The 15,273-nt window shown below is 50.8% G+C and overlaps 1 protein-coding gene across 5 annotated transcripts in view; it reads right to left on the bottom strand.

Annotated features, from left to right (window-relative positions):
- The window catches only part of CRHR2 (corticotropin releasing hormone receptor 2), a 47,861-nt gene that overhangs the window by 12,875 nt on the left and 19,713 nt on the right, over positions 1-15,273 (bottom strand). For 4 of the 5 annotated variants that reach the window (XM_017877340.1, XM_017877549.1, XM_017877611.1 and 1 more), the window contains 2 exons: positions 1,757-1,842; positions 59-168 (listed from right to left, as the gene is read on the bottom strand). In XM_017877340.1, coding sequence (XP_017732829.1) covers positions 59-168; positions 1,757-1,842 — 196 coding nt within the window. The remainder of the gene's footprint in view (positions 1-58; positions 169-1,756; positions 1,843-15,273) is intronic. The other variant, XM_017877409.1, reaches the window with a different exon arrangement.

Here is a 15,273-nt window from a genome sequence, read left to right as displayed (position 1 = left end):
GAAGGGGGTACTGTAGGAGGAGGGAGGAGGAGAAAGCAAGGCGGAAGGGTGGACTCACCGCAGGGCCAGGAAAAGCAGGAAGGCAGCCACCAGGGCTGCCACAGATACGCAGTGGCCCAGGTAGTTGACGACAAGGGCAACGCGGTAGTGCAGATCGTACTTCCTCTGCTGGACAGACAGACATGGGCAGGGCAGATGGGGGCACGGGCATGGGGGGGTGGGGCTGGGTACTCCAGCCATGGCCACCTCTGCGTCCTGATCTTGGGGGCAGAAGTGCTCCACCTGTCATTGCCATGCCTGGCTCTTAGAGTTCATTCCTGTTGGTCCTGGGTGGCTCTTGTTGTGATAAATGGCTGTGGTCAGGCCTTCCAACATGCATTTATTTTTATTTTTTTAGGGATGGGGTATCAGTCTGTTGCTCAGGCTGGGTTCCAGTGGCTATTCACAGGTGTAATCATAGTGCACTGCAGCCTTGATCTGCAGGCCTGAAGCAATCCTCCCACTTCAGCCTCTCAAGTAGCTGGGACTACAGACATGTGCCACTGTGCCAGGCACCAACATGCATTTTTGGGGGCACATTTTGAGAGGTATGGGTACAGATTCTTTTTAAAAATTCTAGACTCTAGCATGCCTCTCCTGAGTTTAGTCTCAGCCCAGATCTCAGCTGGCTGAGTGACTGAGGGTGGGTTAATTTTTATCTCTGGACCTCAGTTTTGATGTCTGTACAATGGGGCCAACTTGCCATCCTGCCTCAGAAGCAATGGCCTATGGGAGGCCTGGGGTGGGGTGCACTGAGATTACTCTGCCCTGGAGACCACACGAGGGGGTGCACTGTCTATAGAGAATTTAGAAATTTTATTCAAACTGAATAAAAGTCAGTTGACTTTTAATTATCACCAAGTGTTGGCAATTTGAAACAAAGTCAGTGATGAAATACTCCTTCCCGCCAGGGAGAGCCACCCGTCCACCCTACCCACCCCCTGTGTTGATTCTCCACTGCTGGAGCAGCAGAAAGAGTGGAGGTGAGAACTGAGGGCTGGAGGCCTCCCTGCCCGTTGAGTGGCCTCCCTGCAGAACCCCTGTGGCTCACATTTTGCAGAATCACTTTCTCAGGGCGGGTGAATGTTTTTCTCTCTCAATTTGGACTTCATTTGGGGAAAAGTCCCAGCCCCACTGAGGACTGTGCTGGGTGATGAGGAGGGGACAGAGCTGAGATGTATCCTTTCAGGTCAGGAATGAGGCGTAGCCTCAAAGGGAGGAGTTCGGTGCCTCAGCAGCACCGAATTGAATTCCAGAGCAAGAGCTGGAGCAGGGCTCTGGGGAGGCAGAGCAGGACCCAGCTTCCCACCGGGACAGCCCTTGTGGGGCTGCATTTGTTTCCATGTGGAGTCACAGAATCAGAATGTCAGATTGGGAAACTGAGGCCCAGAGGGAGAGGAAGGTGTGCAGCCACACAGCGTCTAAGATGTTGGGAGCATTGATTACACGGTCATTCCCTTTTTGTGTCACATGCCACCTTGGCTGTATCCTCTAGCAGCCCAAGCTCTCTTGAAGGTAGGACTCCATGTCCCCCTTCTCTACTCCTCTACAGTATCACTGAGCACAGGGCAGGACACTGGGGGCAGGGGCAGGAGGTACAGAAGGGAGTGGCTGGGTGACACAAGGATTGGTCTGTCCCCCTTGGGATCCTCTGTGTTCAACCTGAGTCCTAATACGTCTGTGAGGCCTGGGGTCGCAGCAGGTGAGGGCCACTCACCTTGTCATCCAAAATGGGCTCACACTGTGAGTAGTTGATCTTTGAGGCCCACGTCCCATTCTCCAAGCATTCTCGATAGGCATTCCCTACAAAAAAATGCCAACTGCCAAGAGTCAGGTCACTCCCCTCCTCAAGAGCCCTCCCTGGCTCCCTAGTGCCCACAGGATAAGGTAAATACATCTCAGCTCTCCTAGGGCAGGAAATACAATGTGCATCTGAAAGTTTACATGCAAGCCACTTGTATGAAAATAGCACAAAAGACTCATCTTACAAGATTGCTAAAGGCATGCTAAAACCTATTTTAGACACAATCTTTGACTAACACTTTGTACACTTTCATTTTGTTCATTTGCTTCAAAACTGAATCCAATTGTGAGCAGTGGGTTATGCCTGAAGATTCACTGCTTTCAGCATGCCACATGATTTACATCCTCATCTCAATTGTTTTATATTTGAGATCCATACTTCACCAATATCAGCATTTCAATTTTAATAATAGCTACCATTTACATAGCATGTGTTTCCCATGTGCCAGGTCCTCTTCTAACTGCTATGGATACACATTCAATCTCTACAACCACCCCATGAAGTAGGAATTAATATGAACCCATTTCAAACAGGAGGAAACTGAGGCACAAAGAGATTAAGCTGCTGGCCAAGGATACAAAGATGACAAGAGGATTCAAACCCAGAAGTTCTGGCTTCAGGTCTTCTGTTCTTAACCTTTAGGCCATATCAAGTAGTGGCAAACAGGAATGAGGGAATGCTGGGGACTCAGGGCTGGGCCGCTGCCCTTGGGCTGCTGCTGCCTGGGAGGCCACCATGTGATGTCTCTAAATGTTCAAGAACCAGCCTCTGTATTCAAGTTGGAACATGATGTGTGAAAAGACGTTTCAAGGAGCATTGTCCTGTGCACATAAGTGCAGGTTTTGTCAAGGGGGAAGGTAGGAAAGTTGAAAAATGCTCATATTTGCCTTTCTCTCTATCTCAGCTCCAACTGTCAAGGTCTGGCTCCTAAGACACCCCCTTCATACGCCAGCTCCAGTCAGGAAGAAGCCCTTCCACCTGAGAAGGCCCGGAGCTCTCCAAGCCTGCCTCTGCTCTGCCTACCTCACTAGTGTGTTTCTGACCTCCCGGGTGAGTTACAAATGCTGAATGTTCCACTGTATGGGGGTGATTTGTACCAGGGTTCATCTCTCTGACTAATGAGCAGTTGTCTGTGAATTTTTCTTTTTAGCATATGTTAGATATACAATATAAAGCTAATTAAAATAAATAGCTCGCAGATCACAGAGTTGCAGAGCTGGAGGGGGAACCTTAGGTTGTTTTTGGAAGCAGTGTGTTCTGAAATAATTAAGTTTACTTAAAAACCCACTTCCGTTGAGCCCGATGAGTTTGAAGCAATGGAATTGGGAAGGAGCACTTGCCGAAGAGCAAAATCAATGGGGAAGATTCTATTAGCTTAATTGTGTTTTAGTTTGGTGCCTGGAGCTCATCCATTCTTCAAACCCAGGGTCATGACTGGCCTATTCCTTCCTCCTGGGCCAAGGCCCATCCCTGGCAGGGCCCTGCCCTCCCCCTGCGAAGTGAGTCACGGAATGCCCTGGTCTGATGCTGATTCTGACTCCCAGGAAGAGGAAGTTGGCTCCCCACCCCTAGCCATGGTGCCCAACTCCCCAGGTGGGCTCTGAATTTGATACCTGGGACCATCTTTTCTTACCAACATTCATGCTCATGAAAGGGAGAGGCTACCTCAACTTCTGAGGGTTGGTGATGGTGATGTCACCGAACTAAAAAAGTAAGTGTGTAAGGAGGGTAAGTTCTTTTGTGAAATGAACAGTCCCTCCCTGATGGGGTTTTACAGTGTCTCTGAACAGTCTATGTGAGGTGAGGCAGACCAGAATCCTGTCTGTGTTTCAAAGGGCAGAAAAATTTATCTTCTATGTGTTCATAAATATTATCTAGCTTTCCTGAAGCTCAATGCTAGGCCCCTTCCTTCAGGAAGACCTCCTTGATTGCTTTCTCTATAGCTCTCTCTCCCAAGCACCTCCAGTCCTGACCGCCTGAGCCCCACACTCCAAACTTTGCCCCATGACCAGCCCTGAGCTGTCCAGGTGAGTGAGTCTGATCACTCTGATCAGTGTGGGGGCTCCCTGAGGATGGGGCCTCAGAACACTTGTTTCCCAAATATGATATCCTGTGGTGGCATTGATAGTGGGGTGGACTTGCAGGTGGGAGGGGGTCAGGATAGAAATGCTGCAAATCAGAGACCTTTCCTCCCCTCACACCAGTGTCCATGGGGTCCCAAGTTCCATGGATTCTTTCTCCTCCTTTTCTTTTTCCAGAGTTCACTCCCTTCCTGCCCATCCCTCCATCTGCTCTTTAGTCTTCTTGCCTGGACTGCCACAACGGCCTCCTCTCTCGCCTCCCTGCTTCTTCTCTTGCCACCTTGACCATGTTGATTCCTGCTTAAAAGCCATCAGTGGCTGTTTATTGCTCTCAGGAGTAAAGTCTAATTTCTTAGCATGATAGTCAAGGCCCTTGATACACAGGCCCCAGCCTAGCTGCCCTGACCCATCTCCAGCATTCTGCATGGCCACTGGCATTGGCACAAATAGGCTTGGCACATACCCTCTTTGTGTGGATCCACCTCTTAAAACACCTCCTCCTTCTTACCCACTGCTCACGGATGAACTCTTACCCATCTTTAACCCACTCTCAAATGCCACCTCCTGCATGGAGCCATCCCCAGCACCCCTAGGTCTGAGGCAATCCTTTCTTTGTTTCCCCCTGTATCCCTTCTCTTCTCTTGTAATGTAGTTTTTCCACTTTATTGCCCTTGAACCACAATAACACATACATTTTGTATTATAATCCAGTACACACACACACACACACACACACACACACACACAGAATCCAGTTTCAAAAAGCAAGATTTAGCTTGAGCACAACTGTACTATTTTCCTATCCAGCCTATTCTAATGCCTTCTATTCATTTCACACACAAACGCTGATCATGACCCACTAAATTGACTCCACAGTCCACTCTTGTATCACAATCCATAGTTTGAAAAACACAAATTCTGTTTTAGTGCATTTGCTGTAATTCACTATGAATTTCACATCTTTGGACCTAATCATTCTTTTCTTTGGTACTGGACTTGAGCTCCTTGGGGACAGACAAGTAAGTAGAAACCATATTGGAGCCACCAGATCTCCCTCAGGACAGAGCCACTGAGGAAATGTGGGCTGAACAGAATTGACTCAGACCTGCTGACCCCTGGGAAAGCAGGTAGGATGCAGTAGTGGGAGAGGACTTCCCTCTCTGGCAGCCCAGCCCTGCCTGCAGATAAGCTTCTGGCTACAGACACTGGGTATCAAAGGACTGGAGGACAGATGTGCCCCACTCTTCGGAGGAGCTGTCTACTGTAGCTAATGAGGGCACTGGGCCCTCAGGCACAGCCTTGGACAGGAGTGAGTAAGACGGAAAGAATCCCCTCCACCCCCTGGAAACCATAGATGGATGGGCACACACTCTGAGGGCAGATGGCAAAGCTAAAATTGTGGGGCTGGATGCAGAGAGGTGGGTGTCCATTACCATAGCAACACAGGTGCCCCTGCTGAGGATCAATGCTGATGATGTGGAGTGTGGGCTTCCAGGGGCATTAGGGTCTGAATGATGCAGGCAGGGTCTTCTCTTGCAGGACTCTGTAGTCTGGAAGACCTGGTTTCCATGCTCAGAGTGGCCCAGGCCTGCCAAAAACCCCCATTACAATGGTCTCTCCCCATTTCAGATGCTGACACTTTGCAAAGAGTTCCCAGTTCAGGCAGTTACCTGGGGTGGTCCTGAAGCCTGGCTAGGACATGAGAGCCTATATTCTAGCTGTAGTTTTGTCTCTGGATAGCTAGGTGACCATGACTAAGTCCCTTCCCTCTTAGTCTCAGTTTTGCCTCTTAGAAAAACTACAGTAAATTGATTCTCTATGATGTTTGGCATCTCAGGTGTATCAATTATATGTTATGTGAGACTCCCCAGTCTACTAAATGCCAGTTAGCATCCCCAAGCTATTGTGACAACTCCAAGCATCCTCACATCACCTTCAAATAGTTGGCACTTCTATCTCCGATACCGTCTGGAGAGACATGGACCATAGGAGACAAGGACCATGAGGGGCTATTTTTGGTGGTAGTTCTGGGGGAAGGAGTACAAGGGACAGGGGTAGGCATGGGGAAAAGAGTGAATGGGACTGTGGTGAAGCACAGCAATGGGGTCATTGGCTATTTGGAAAGAAAAGTACAGGAGGAAGTGAGGGAAAGGCTGGATATGGTGGCTCATGCCTGTAATCCCAACATTTTGGGAGACCAAGGTGGGTGAATTGCTTGAGCCCGGGAGTTTGAAACCAGTCTGAGCAACATGATGAAACTCCATCTCTCTCTAAAAAAAAAAAAAAAAAAACAACAACCAGGCGTGGTGGTGTGTGCCTATAGTCCCAGCTACTCAGAAGGCTGAAGTGAGAGGATTGCTTGAGCCTGGGAGGCAGAGGTTGCAGTCAGCTGAGATTGTGCCACTGCACTCCAGCCTGGGTGATAGAGTGAGACCCTGTGATATCGATTATAGAAGAAGAAGGAGGATGAGGAGAAGGAGGAAGAGAAAAAGAAGAGGTAGTACTAGTAGTAGTAGTGGTGAGGGAGAGAAGGTGATGACATTGAGGTGGGGAGGGCCAGAAGCAATATTTACAGAAGGAATGAAGTCACCACATGGGAATCGGAACTTTCAGCACCGCGGACAGCGTAACTCCATTCTTCATCCCTGCCTGTCTCTACGGTTGGGGACCTCGGAGACCTCGGAGAGCTCCTAAGAATCAGCCTTCCCACCTGATATTCAGACCTTGGCCCTGGGCCCGGCCCAACGAGGTCACGCTAATTCATGCCCCTTTTCAAGGCCCAGCTCCAGCCCCAGTTCCTCCAGGTAGCTTCCATGACTGTTCCAGCTCCCCAAGGGTCCAGCTGCTTATGTCTGCCTGGCTCACGCTAGGCTGGGATTGTTCTTTCACTGACCCCTGTAAAGGTGTTGTACTTTCCTAACCAGCCCAGGTTCTCTGGAGCAGAAGTTTGCCTTATTTTGTACAAGGCTGAGAACCCCTAAAGGCATGGCCTGGATTGCTGTCATTTCTGGCCCTTTCTTAAGTACTGCACAAAGCTGAGCACACAGGATCTCAGGATGGACCAAGGCTGATGCTGTTTCCTAGGTTACTTGGGAACTCATTGAAGGTAGGAGGCTCAGAGTGGGCCTGGACAGTCTGCCACCTTGTATGCCCATGCTCCACCAAGATGCATGGCAAATACAAAACAGTCACACACGCAAGATCACACGACAAGACACCACGGGTAGGCTGACCCAGCTGCCAAACTGCAGACATTGCAGTCCAACCTCACATGGGGGAGGGGTGTCAGTCTCAAACAGCAAACCTGTGGGCACCATCCTCCAGGTTCCTGGCATGAAAGCTTTGACTGTTCCAAGGGAAGCAAGTTGGAAACTGAGTCATGAGGCATCTCCTTGGGAATTAGGAAGGAAGGCAACTTCTGCATCTGGTCTGGTGGGACCCGAAGAGAGAAACTGACATGTCTGGGGTCACTCAACCATAAAGAGGCAAAAGATCTCTCTCCTCTGGGACACACTTCCTCACAGGAGACCCTGGAGTTGATGTACCTAGGAGAGAGGCTCTCCCTATGACCCTGTGTTTCAGCAGGTGCAGCCAGTTATACCACCTCTTCAGTGTCATTGCCACTTAGTGTCCAGATCCCCAGAAGATAATACCTTAGGGGCCAGATATTCCACTCTCAATTCCTTTTACTGCCTGTAGTTGGGCCACTCCAGATCCAGCCATCTTCTTGTCTGACTTGGGGCCTAGTTGGGAAATCTTTGACCTTGACTTCGAGGCACCTTTCTTACCTACTTTTTTTGAGATGGGGTCTCACTCTGTCACCCAGGTTGGAGGGCAGTGGTGTGATCTTAGCTCTCTGCAGCCTTGAACTCCTGTACTCAAGTGATCCTCCTGCCTCAGCCTCCTGAGTAATGGGACTACAGGCATGTGCCACCATGCCATGATAATTTGTTAATTTTTTTTTTTTTTGTAGAAATGGGGTCTCACTATGTGGCTTTAGCTGGTCTCAAACTCCTGGCCTCAAGTGATCCTCCTGCCTCAGCCTCCCAAAATGTTGGGATTGCAGGCATGAGTCACCATGCCTGGCCATCTTTCTTGCTTTTTTTGGGAAAAACCTCTCAGACAATGTCTCCTCCCAGCTTGGCCTCCACTTCCTGGGCTGGATTGCTTTTCATACCCAGTTAAGAGACTTTTCAGGAAGTGTGGCCAGAGCTGGGGTGGTCAGACGTATAGTCCTGGTGCTAACAGCATGGTTTTCCTGAGCTTCCCAAATGAGGTGCATCTCCTTGAGTCAGTACCCTGCATTGCCTGGAGGCCACTTCTGGCTAAGGAGGACTGACCAACGTTGAGGCCCACCTTGCATATTTCTGTCTTGATCCGATCACAGCAAATTGGTGGTCAGAGAGGAATAGGCAGCTGGTGATGTTCACCCAAGCCCAGACCCAGACTGACATAGAAGTGCTAGGTTGAGTTTGGGAGTCTACTATTGCCAACCCCAGCCAATGGGTGGGAAAGGCATCCCCAGGGCCCTTTGTTGGTGATGTATGAGATTCAGGCCAGGGAGCTTGGATTCCATTTCTTAGTGTTGTATGGACACAGCTCTCTGAACCTCAACTGCCTGTTCTGGACCTCCAGAGAGCCTCAGCTCCCTATTTCCACAGGACTTTTCACTCACGGTGCCCTGCCATCCTTAAGCAGGATCTATAAGCATACTTAAAGGAGACAGTGGGGAAACTGAGTCATAGAGGCACTGAGCAGTTTAATGAAGACCATACTGGGTCTATGAAAAAGGGAAGGGGGAGCAGAACCCAGCTCACTGTGTAAGCTCTGCCCTCCCCGGAGAAGGGGCAGTGGGAGGAGGCCCCTACCTCATGCTCCCGCCTCTACTGTACAGGGCTCCCTCCTTCCAGCCATCCTAGCAACGCTCAGTGGGCTCCTCACCATGACGCCGGCCTGTGGAGGAAGGTGGGGAAAGGACGAACAGAGGACCCCTGTGGTAGAAGCTGCCTTGGAACTGAGAAACATCACTAGAACTCATCAAGTCCTCCACCCACCTGGTGCAGATAAACTGAGGTCTGAAGAGGGGAGACAACCTGCCCAAAGTGAGAAAAGCAGTGAGTAGGATGGCCAGAATTAGAACTGGCTTTCAGTTCATGGTTCCTGTGAAGCAATGCAGGGAGAAGACAGCTGGGGGGGCAAGTGGCTGCCTTTCTCTACAGGCTTTTAGGGACCAGACCTTCTCAGTCTAGATGGACAGACTTCCCCCTCCCAGGACATCCCCAGAAACCACAGCATTCTGGGGACTCTCAGAGACAGCAGGAGACCACCACTCCAGAATGAGGATAGCCATTCTTGGTGTGGGTGGGACTCTCCCCTCCCCAAGGACATGATGGCCTCTCCTTCCGGGCCCCAGGCCACCTTCAACTCCCCTCCCCTTGCTGACAATGTCCTAGCTGTCCACAGGGAGCCCCAAGCAGCCTCATCTCCCCTGTGTGCGATGGCCCCACGAGGTCAGCATGTTCGCTGTCCCCTTCAAACAGATAAGAAAACCGAGACTTGGACAAGGAGGGCCTGCCAGTCCCTCAGTGAGTCATGGCAAACCCAGGACTTAGATCCAGCCCTGCTGAATCTGAGCCCAGGTTCCTTCCACTCTCCCTTGCCCCAGCCGCTCTCCTGGCAGGTGCTGTGTGTGAAAGGGACTGCCTGCCTGACTCTGGAGCACCTGGTGGGGGTGGGCAGTCAGAGGGGCCCAGATGCCTGCACCTGAGGCCCAGACAAGAAGCCCTGTGGGGAGCTCCCTGAGGGTTACTGAGATGGGGCTCCTCCTTTAGTCCTTCTCCAGGGATCCAGGCTCTGCTGTGGCATTGGTGGTAGGGAGTGCACAGGGAAGGATGCTGGGACCTCTGACTTAATGAGCAGGAGGTAGGAGAGGAAATGGCCAGAGTATTCTGGTCCTGCACCATAGGGCTACGGACAAACAGCCGGTGTCTCTAAAGCCAGCAGAATTGAGGCCAACATCTTAGGCCTCCATGATCTGGCTTCTGCTTCCCTCCCTCCTCCTCCACTTCTGCTCCCACCCTCCCTTCCATCTGACACATCATTAGCTCAATTTTTCAAGGTACTGTTCAACAAGACTTTCTCCATGAAGTCTTCCAAACTTACTCTCCCTTCCTCTTGGAATAATTCCCTTCCATGTGCCCGACTGTCTTCACTGCGCTATTTTACTTGAGAGCATATATTAAAAAGTTCTCTTTGAGGGTCTGCCTGTCACTGTTTCTAGAACAGGAGCTCCTGGAAGGCAGGCTCAGGTCTTACGCATCTTTGAAAACCTTGTCTCTAGGCTCCTCAATGCTTTCTGGGGGAAAGGGTGAAATACAACCTCAATAAGGGGTGAGCCTGAGCAAGATGATTAGGTGGCTGGAGGATTCCTGGGGAGAGCAGGAGACAGGAAAGATCAAGATGCATGCAGAGGTGGGTAGAAGCTAGAGCAGAAGCCAGGAGTTTCCGGAGCCAGCAGAGGCCTACCAGGGCCCAGACTTGCTGTAGGACTCTGGGCAACTGTTTTGCCCTCTCCTGGGCAGTCATTTCCTACCCTTAGGGGAGGGGAGGGCTGGACTCAGCGTATAGAGGGCTCTGCAGCCGGGCAGCTCTGGGGTGTCAGGATGGCCACAAGGGCATCCACTTCTGCTTTATTTCTCTTCCTTCCTTCTTCTCTTAGCTAAACCTCTGTGATGGCTGTGCCTGCCCCGCCTTCCCTCTCTCCCAGCAGGGAAGTTGTTCTCACACATGGAGTAACTTATGGGCCTTGGAGAATGGAATAGAGTCAGGGCAGGATCAGGTCTCACTGGTGTCTGAGAATGCAGACCTAAGTTTCCGGATTTACAGCTTCTACTTCTTCAACCCAGAGGGCAGGGTCTATCTGAGGTCCTCCTGAGGCTTGCACTCCTGCACTGTGCCTGTCCTCAACAAATGTGGCATCCCAACTGCTCTAAGACCTTTAAAGTTTACCCCCACTCCCTCCAGAAAGCCTCCCAGGAATGTCCCAGTGTCCACCAAACCCCTCTTCCTGATCTCTGACTTGATTTGCACAAGCCTGGTTGATAAGCAGCCTGGAGCTTCCTGAGGGCAGGTCTCAGCCTTTCTTATCACCTCTGGCCCTGAGGGCTGAAGAAGGGATTAAGCAGGCAGACCCAATGGGAGAGACTCCTCTGGCTGGAGACCACTCAGCTTATGTGTTTCCATTGTAACACAACCAGTGTTTCAGCATGTCTCTAGAATGGGGTTCTGGGAAGTGGGGACCCCTAACCTCCCCATGTGACTAGGTTAGATGGGATGTCCCTTCTTCCCCTGTCCTGGCAGATGCCTCAGTAGAGATGACCCCAACCATTCCCAGTAGGACATTGTGGAGCCTGAGGTCAAGGAGGCTGAGGCTGAGCCAAGCTCCACTTAGTGGTTCCACAGAAGGAAAATGGACCATGGCCAGGAGGGAGGTGGCAGGACCCTCCTTTGCAGCCAAAAGGACCACAGGGACAGGCAAGATGAGGTGCAGGAGGAGGGCAGATAGAGTGAGGGATGTGAGCGGGGAGATGGTGGGTTTGGAGATGGAGCCGGGGGACGGAGAAAGCAGTAAGGAGAGATGGAGAAGGAGAAAGAGAGAGAGATAGAAAAAAAAAAAGAGAAACTGAGAAGGACATAGAAACATACACACAGAAACAGAACCACACATAGAGAAAAACAGAAACAGGGAGACAACGAGAGAGACACAGAGACAGAGATGTGCACAGAGATGGGCTCAGAGAAGTCCATGTGGAATGGGGAGAGGTGGGAGGAAAATGGAATATAAGTGCCCCACTTCTGGCCAAACCACTTCCATGCTAATCCACCTCCTTTCTGCCTACAGATAGGGAGACTGAGGCCCACAAAAGGGATAGGACTTGCCCCGATTAAATTGCATATGGACATTTAGGATTGTTTCTAGCCACCCAGGATTTGAACCTGGGCTCGGGGAATCCTGGGGGAAGACCGAGGCTACCTCCCCACCTACAGCTAAAATGCCAGATCCTTACTTCCCAGGCTCCCTTGTAGCCAGAGCTTTGGCATGGGACCTGGGGCTCCACATACTCCCCCAACCATCAGATGCATCTACCTGAGGGAATTAGTGAACTGGGGGCCCCTAGATGGAGACAGGGAGAAAGCCTCTCCAGAGATAACTGCAGGAAGCTTAAGACTCCAGGTTGGCCAGGTGCAGCAGCTCACGCCTATTCTCCCAGCACTTTGGGAGCCAGAGACAGGAGGATCGCTTGAGTCCAGGAGTTGAAGACCAGCTCTGGCAAAATGGCAAGATCCCACCTCTACAAAAAATTTAAAAATTAGCCAGGTGTGGTGGCATGTGCCTGTAGTCTCAGCTACTTGGGAGGCTGAGGCAGGAGGATCGCCTGGGCACAGGAGTTTGAGATTGCAGTGATCCTTGATCATGCCACTGGACTCCAGCCTGGGTAGTAGATTGAGAGCTTGTCTCAAAAAAAAAAAAAAAGACTCTAGAGTAGTGGTAGCAGTGGTGGCAGTGGTGGTAGCAGGGCTGTGTCCCACCTAGTGGCCAGGGCTGGTGGTGTTGGCAGGGCCTTTCAGGGAGAGGGAGGTCCCCTCACTGGGCCAGCTCTGCCCTGTGTTCTTGGCTTGGGGCCCCAAATCTGGTTCTCTAGCCCACTCCGTGATTCCATAAGCTCTCCAATAAATTTTTTTTAAAACTTCTTCTCTGCTTAACCTAGCAGAGTTGCTTCTTGAGAGGCAGCAGAACCTGGGTTTGAATCCTTGTTCTGTTATAAGTGACTTAATTGCTCCACACCTCAGTTTCCCCAGGTGTAAAATGAGGATAATGCTATGTCTCTGTCACTGGATGGTGCAAGGATTAAATAAGTTAAACCACAGTACAAACACATGGAAGCTCAGCCACTGAGGTGCCAGCACAGGTTGTGTAGAGAACACCCAAGGAGACTCGTGTGCTTAACTTGGCTCTGCCACTGACTAGCATGTATGGCCATGCACTAGTCCCTTCCCTTCCCTTGGCCCTGCTGCATCTGGAAATAGCTCTGGGTAAGATGACTCAAGGCTCTGACCTAGCCTCCCAAACTCACACACTGTAGCTATTTGCTAACCCCACATCCTGAGGACTTCTAAATGCCTTATCTCCACTCTTGGTGCTCTCTTGAGCTTTTCCTAACCCAGCTGGCTGCTTTCTGGACACCTCTGCTCAGGTGTCCCTCCAGCTCCTCAAAGCCAACACATTCCCAACTGTGCTCAGCTGTTTCTTGTGTGCCCAATGCTTTACCTTGCCGTTTCTCACCATATCTTGTCAATTTCAAATGCCCAAGGTTGCTGGCATCTTCATCCTCGTTTGCTCCCACAACCTATAGTCTACCTGGCTCTGTGCAAAAGTCCCCTTACCTCTCCTTCCCCTCCAGAGGACAATGTGCTCCCAAAGCTGAGCTCCCCTGCTCCCAAGCTCACCCAGGCTCCCTCTCCAGATGGTGAAGCCCTGTAGAATGGCCTGCATCACCTGACCTCCATGCTCCTCCCCAGCCTCATTGTTTCTCCTACTCCCTGTTCTCTATACAACACTCACTCCTCCCAAGGCACAAAGCCCGGCCTCTCTCCATGCTTTGCCCAGTCACCTCAGCCTAGAGGGCCTCTCCTGTGCCTATTACACACTCACCTGCTAAAACCCAAACTGTCCCTCGAAGCCCAGCTCAGAGGGCTAAGTCCTCCCTGATCCTCCAGGCCGGAGGTATGAGTCTTCTTTCCAAATCTCTAAGCTCTCCTCACAAACCGAATGCCTCTTATGGAGGCAGTACTGCTCCATGGTTAATAGTGAGGGCTGTGGATTCACCTGCCTGCACTGGTGCATAGGAGCTGATTAGGACTTTGAACAAGTTACTTCATGTGTCTGAGACTCAGTGTTCTTGTCTGCAATATGGGCATAAAAGCAGTATGTATCTCAGAGGGAGTGTGGGTGAGTGGGATTATGGATGCCTGAGATATGGATACAAAGCTCTCTCAGTAGCAGCTGGCACCTGGAAAATGATCACCACTTGATAGCTTTGTGGCAGATTCTCTGTGCTCAGTTGAGTTGAAAAATTGTGGAGACTAATATCTAAACTGCTATCCCCACCTGGGCGATTTCTGCTCTCTAAGGAATGAGGCTTCAGTGGGGGTTTGGCTATAGCATAACAAAATTGGGGCAGGAAGTGGAGCCTGAACGCTCCTGTTCTTCCCTTAGGCTTCTCATGGAGTTTTCTCTCTCTGTCATTCTTTTTAAAGGAAGGATCCCATGGAAAAGGCAAACAGAGAAGAAGGAAGCAGCATTGATGTGAAGAAAGGGGAGGAGGGAAATCAATCATGCATTTCCACAGCCATTAGCAGCCTTTGCTCTTCCCACCTAGGCTGACCTCATAGGTGCTGGTTAATGGTAAGTGATCCCCACCCTCCACCAGCTCCTCTCATTCTCCAGCAGTTGCAGTGCCAGGAGCACTTTGGTCTAAATGAAGAAAATTGTTCATTAGATACCAGGGGCTAATTGGCCCTACTTTTACCAGCCTGGGTGGTGCGCAAACATTTTATCAGCTTCTCATTAGACTTAATTGATAGGAATGGCCTGATATGTGCTGTCTGCAGCACCTTTGGGAAGTCTTCCCTATCACCCACCCCCACCCCAATTCCACAGACCTTGTGCTTCCCCCCTAATCAGGGCATTCATCATTCTGTTCTTTTTGTCTGTCGCAATTGTGAGTGAGAGTCTCAATACAGTGCCTGTGCAGTGGCTGGCACATAGTGGGTGTTCCACAAATTGACTGAATATTACTGTACTCAGCTCAGTTATGAAGAAGAGACCCAGGCCCTGCCTTGGGAAAGGGGGGCCTCCAGGCTGGTTGGGGAGAACAAGGCATAGCCCAGGCTGGGGTAAGAACCAAAGCAGAGCTCCCTGAGGTTCACAGGCTGTGGGCTAAGATGCTCCATCACCTCACTTTACCCTGGATGGCCCTTAATCTCCGGGCCCAGTCTGAATCAGGCACACTGATCTCCATTGCCCCACCGCACACAGCTCATGGAATCCTAAAAATACAGTTTTATAAGGTCAGGAATAGGAAGGTACAGGGAAATCATTCCTTCTGCTTGCACACCTCCTAGCTTGAGGACCTTACTTCCTTCCAGGGAGATCTGTTTTAATCATGGATAGGAAGCATGTGGTCCCTGGGCCCACCAGAGCCCTCAGCTGGTGCAGCCAAGGGAATGCAGCTTGGCATCAGGTGCAGGTGCATCTCTTGCCTTCTAACCATCCCTCATGGCAAAGCC

The sequence above is a fragment of the Rhinopithecus bieti genome, unplaced genomic scaffold (assembly GCF_001698545.2).
Source record: "Rhinopithecus bieti isolate Rb0 unplaced genomic scaffold, ASM169854v2 scaffold_429, whole genome shotgun sequence".
Taxonomy (NCBI): Eukaryota; Metazoa; Chordata; class Mammalia; order Primates; family Cercopithecidae; genus Rhinopithecus; species Rhinopithecus bieti.
Note: the sequence above shows the minus strand (reverse complement) of the source record. Positions and strands in the feature narration are given on the sequence as shown.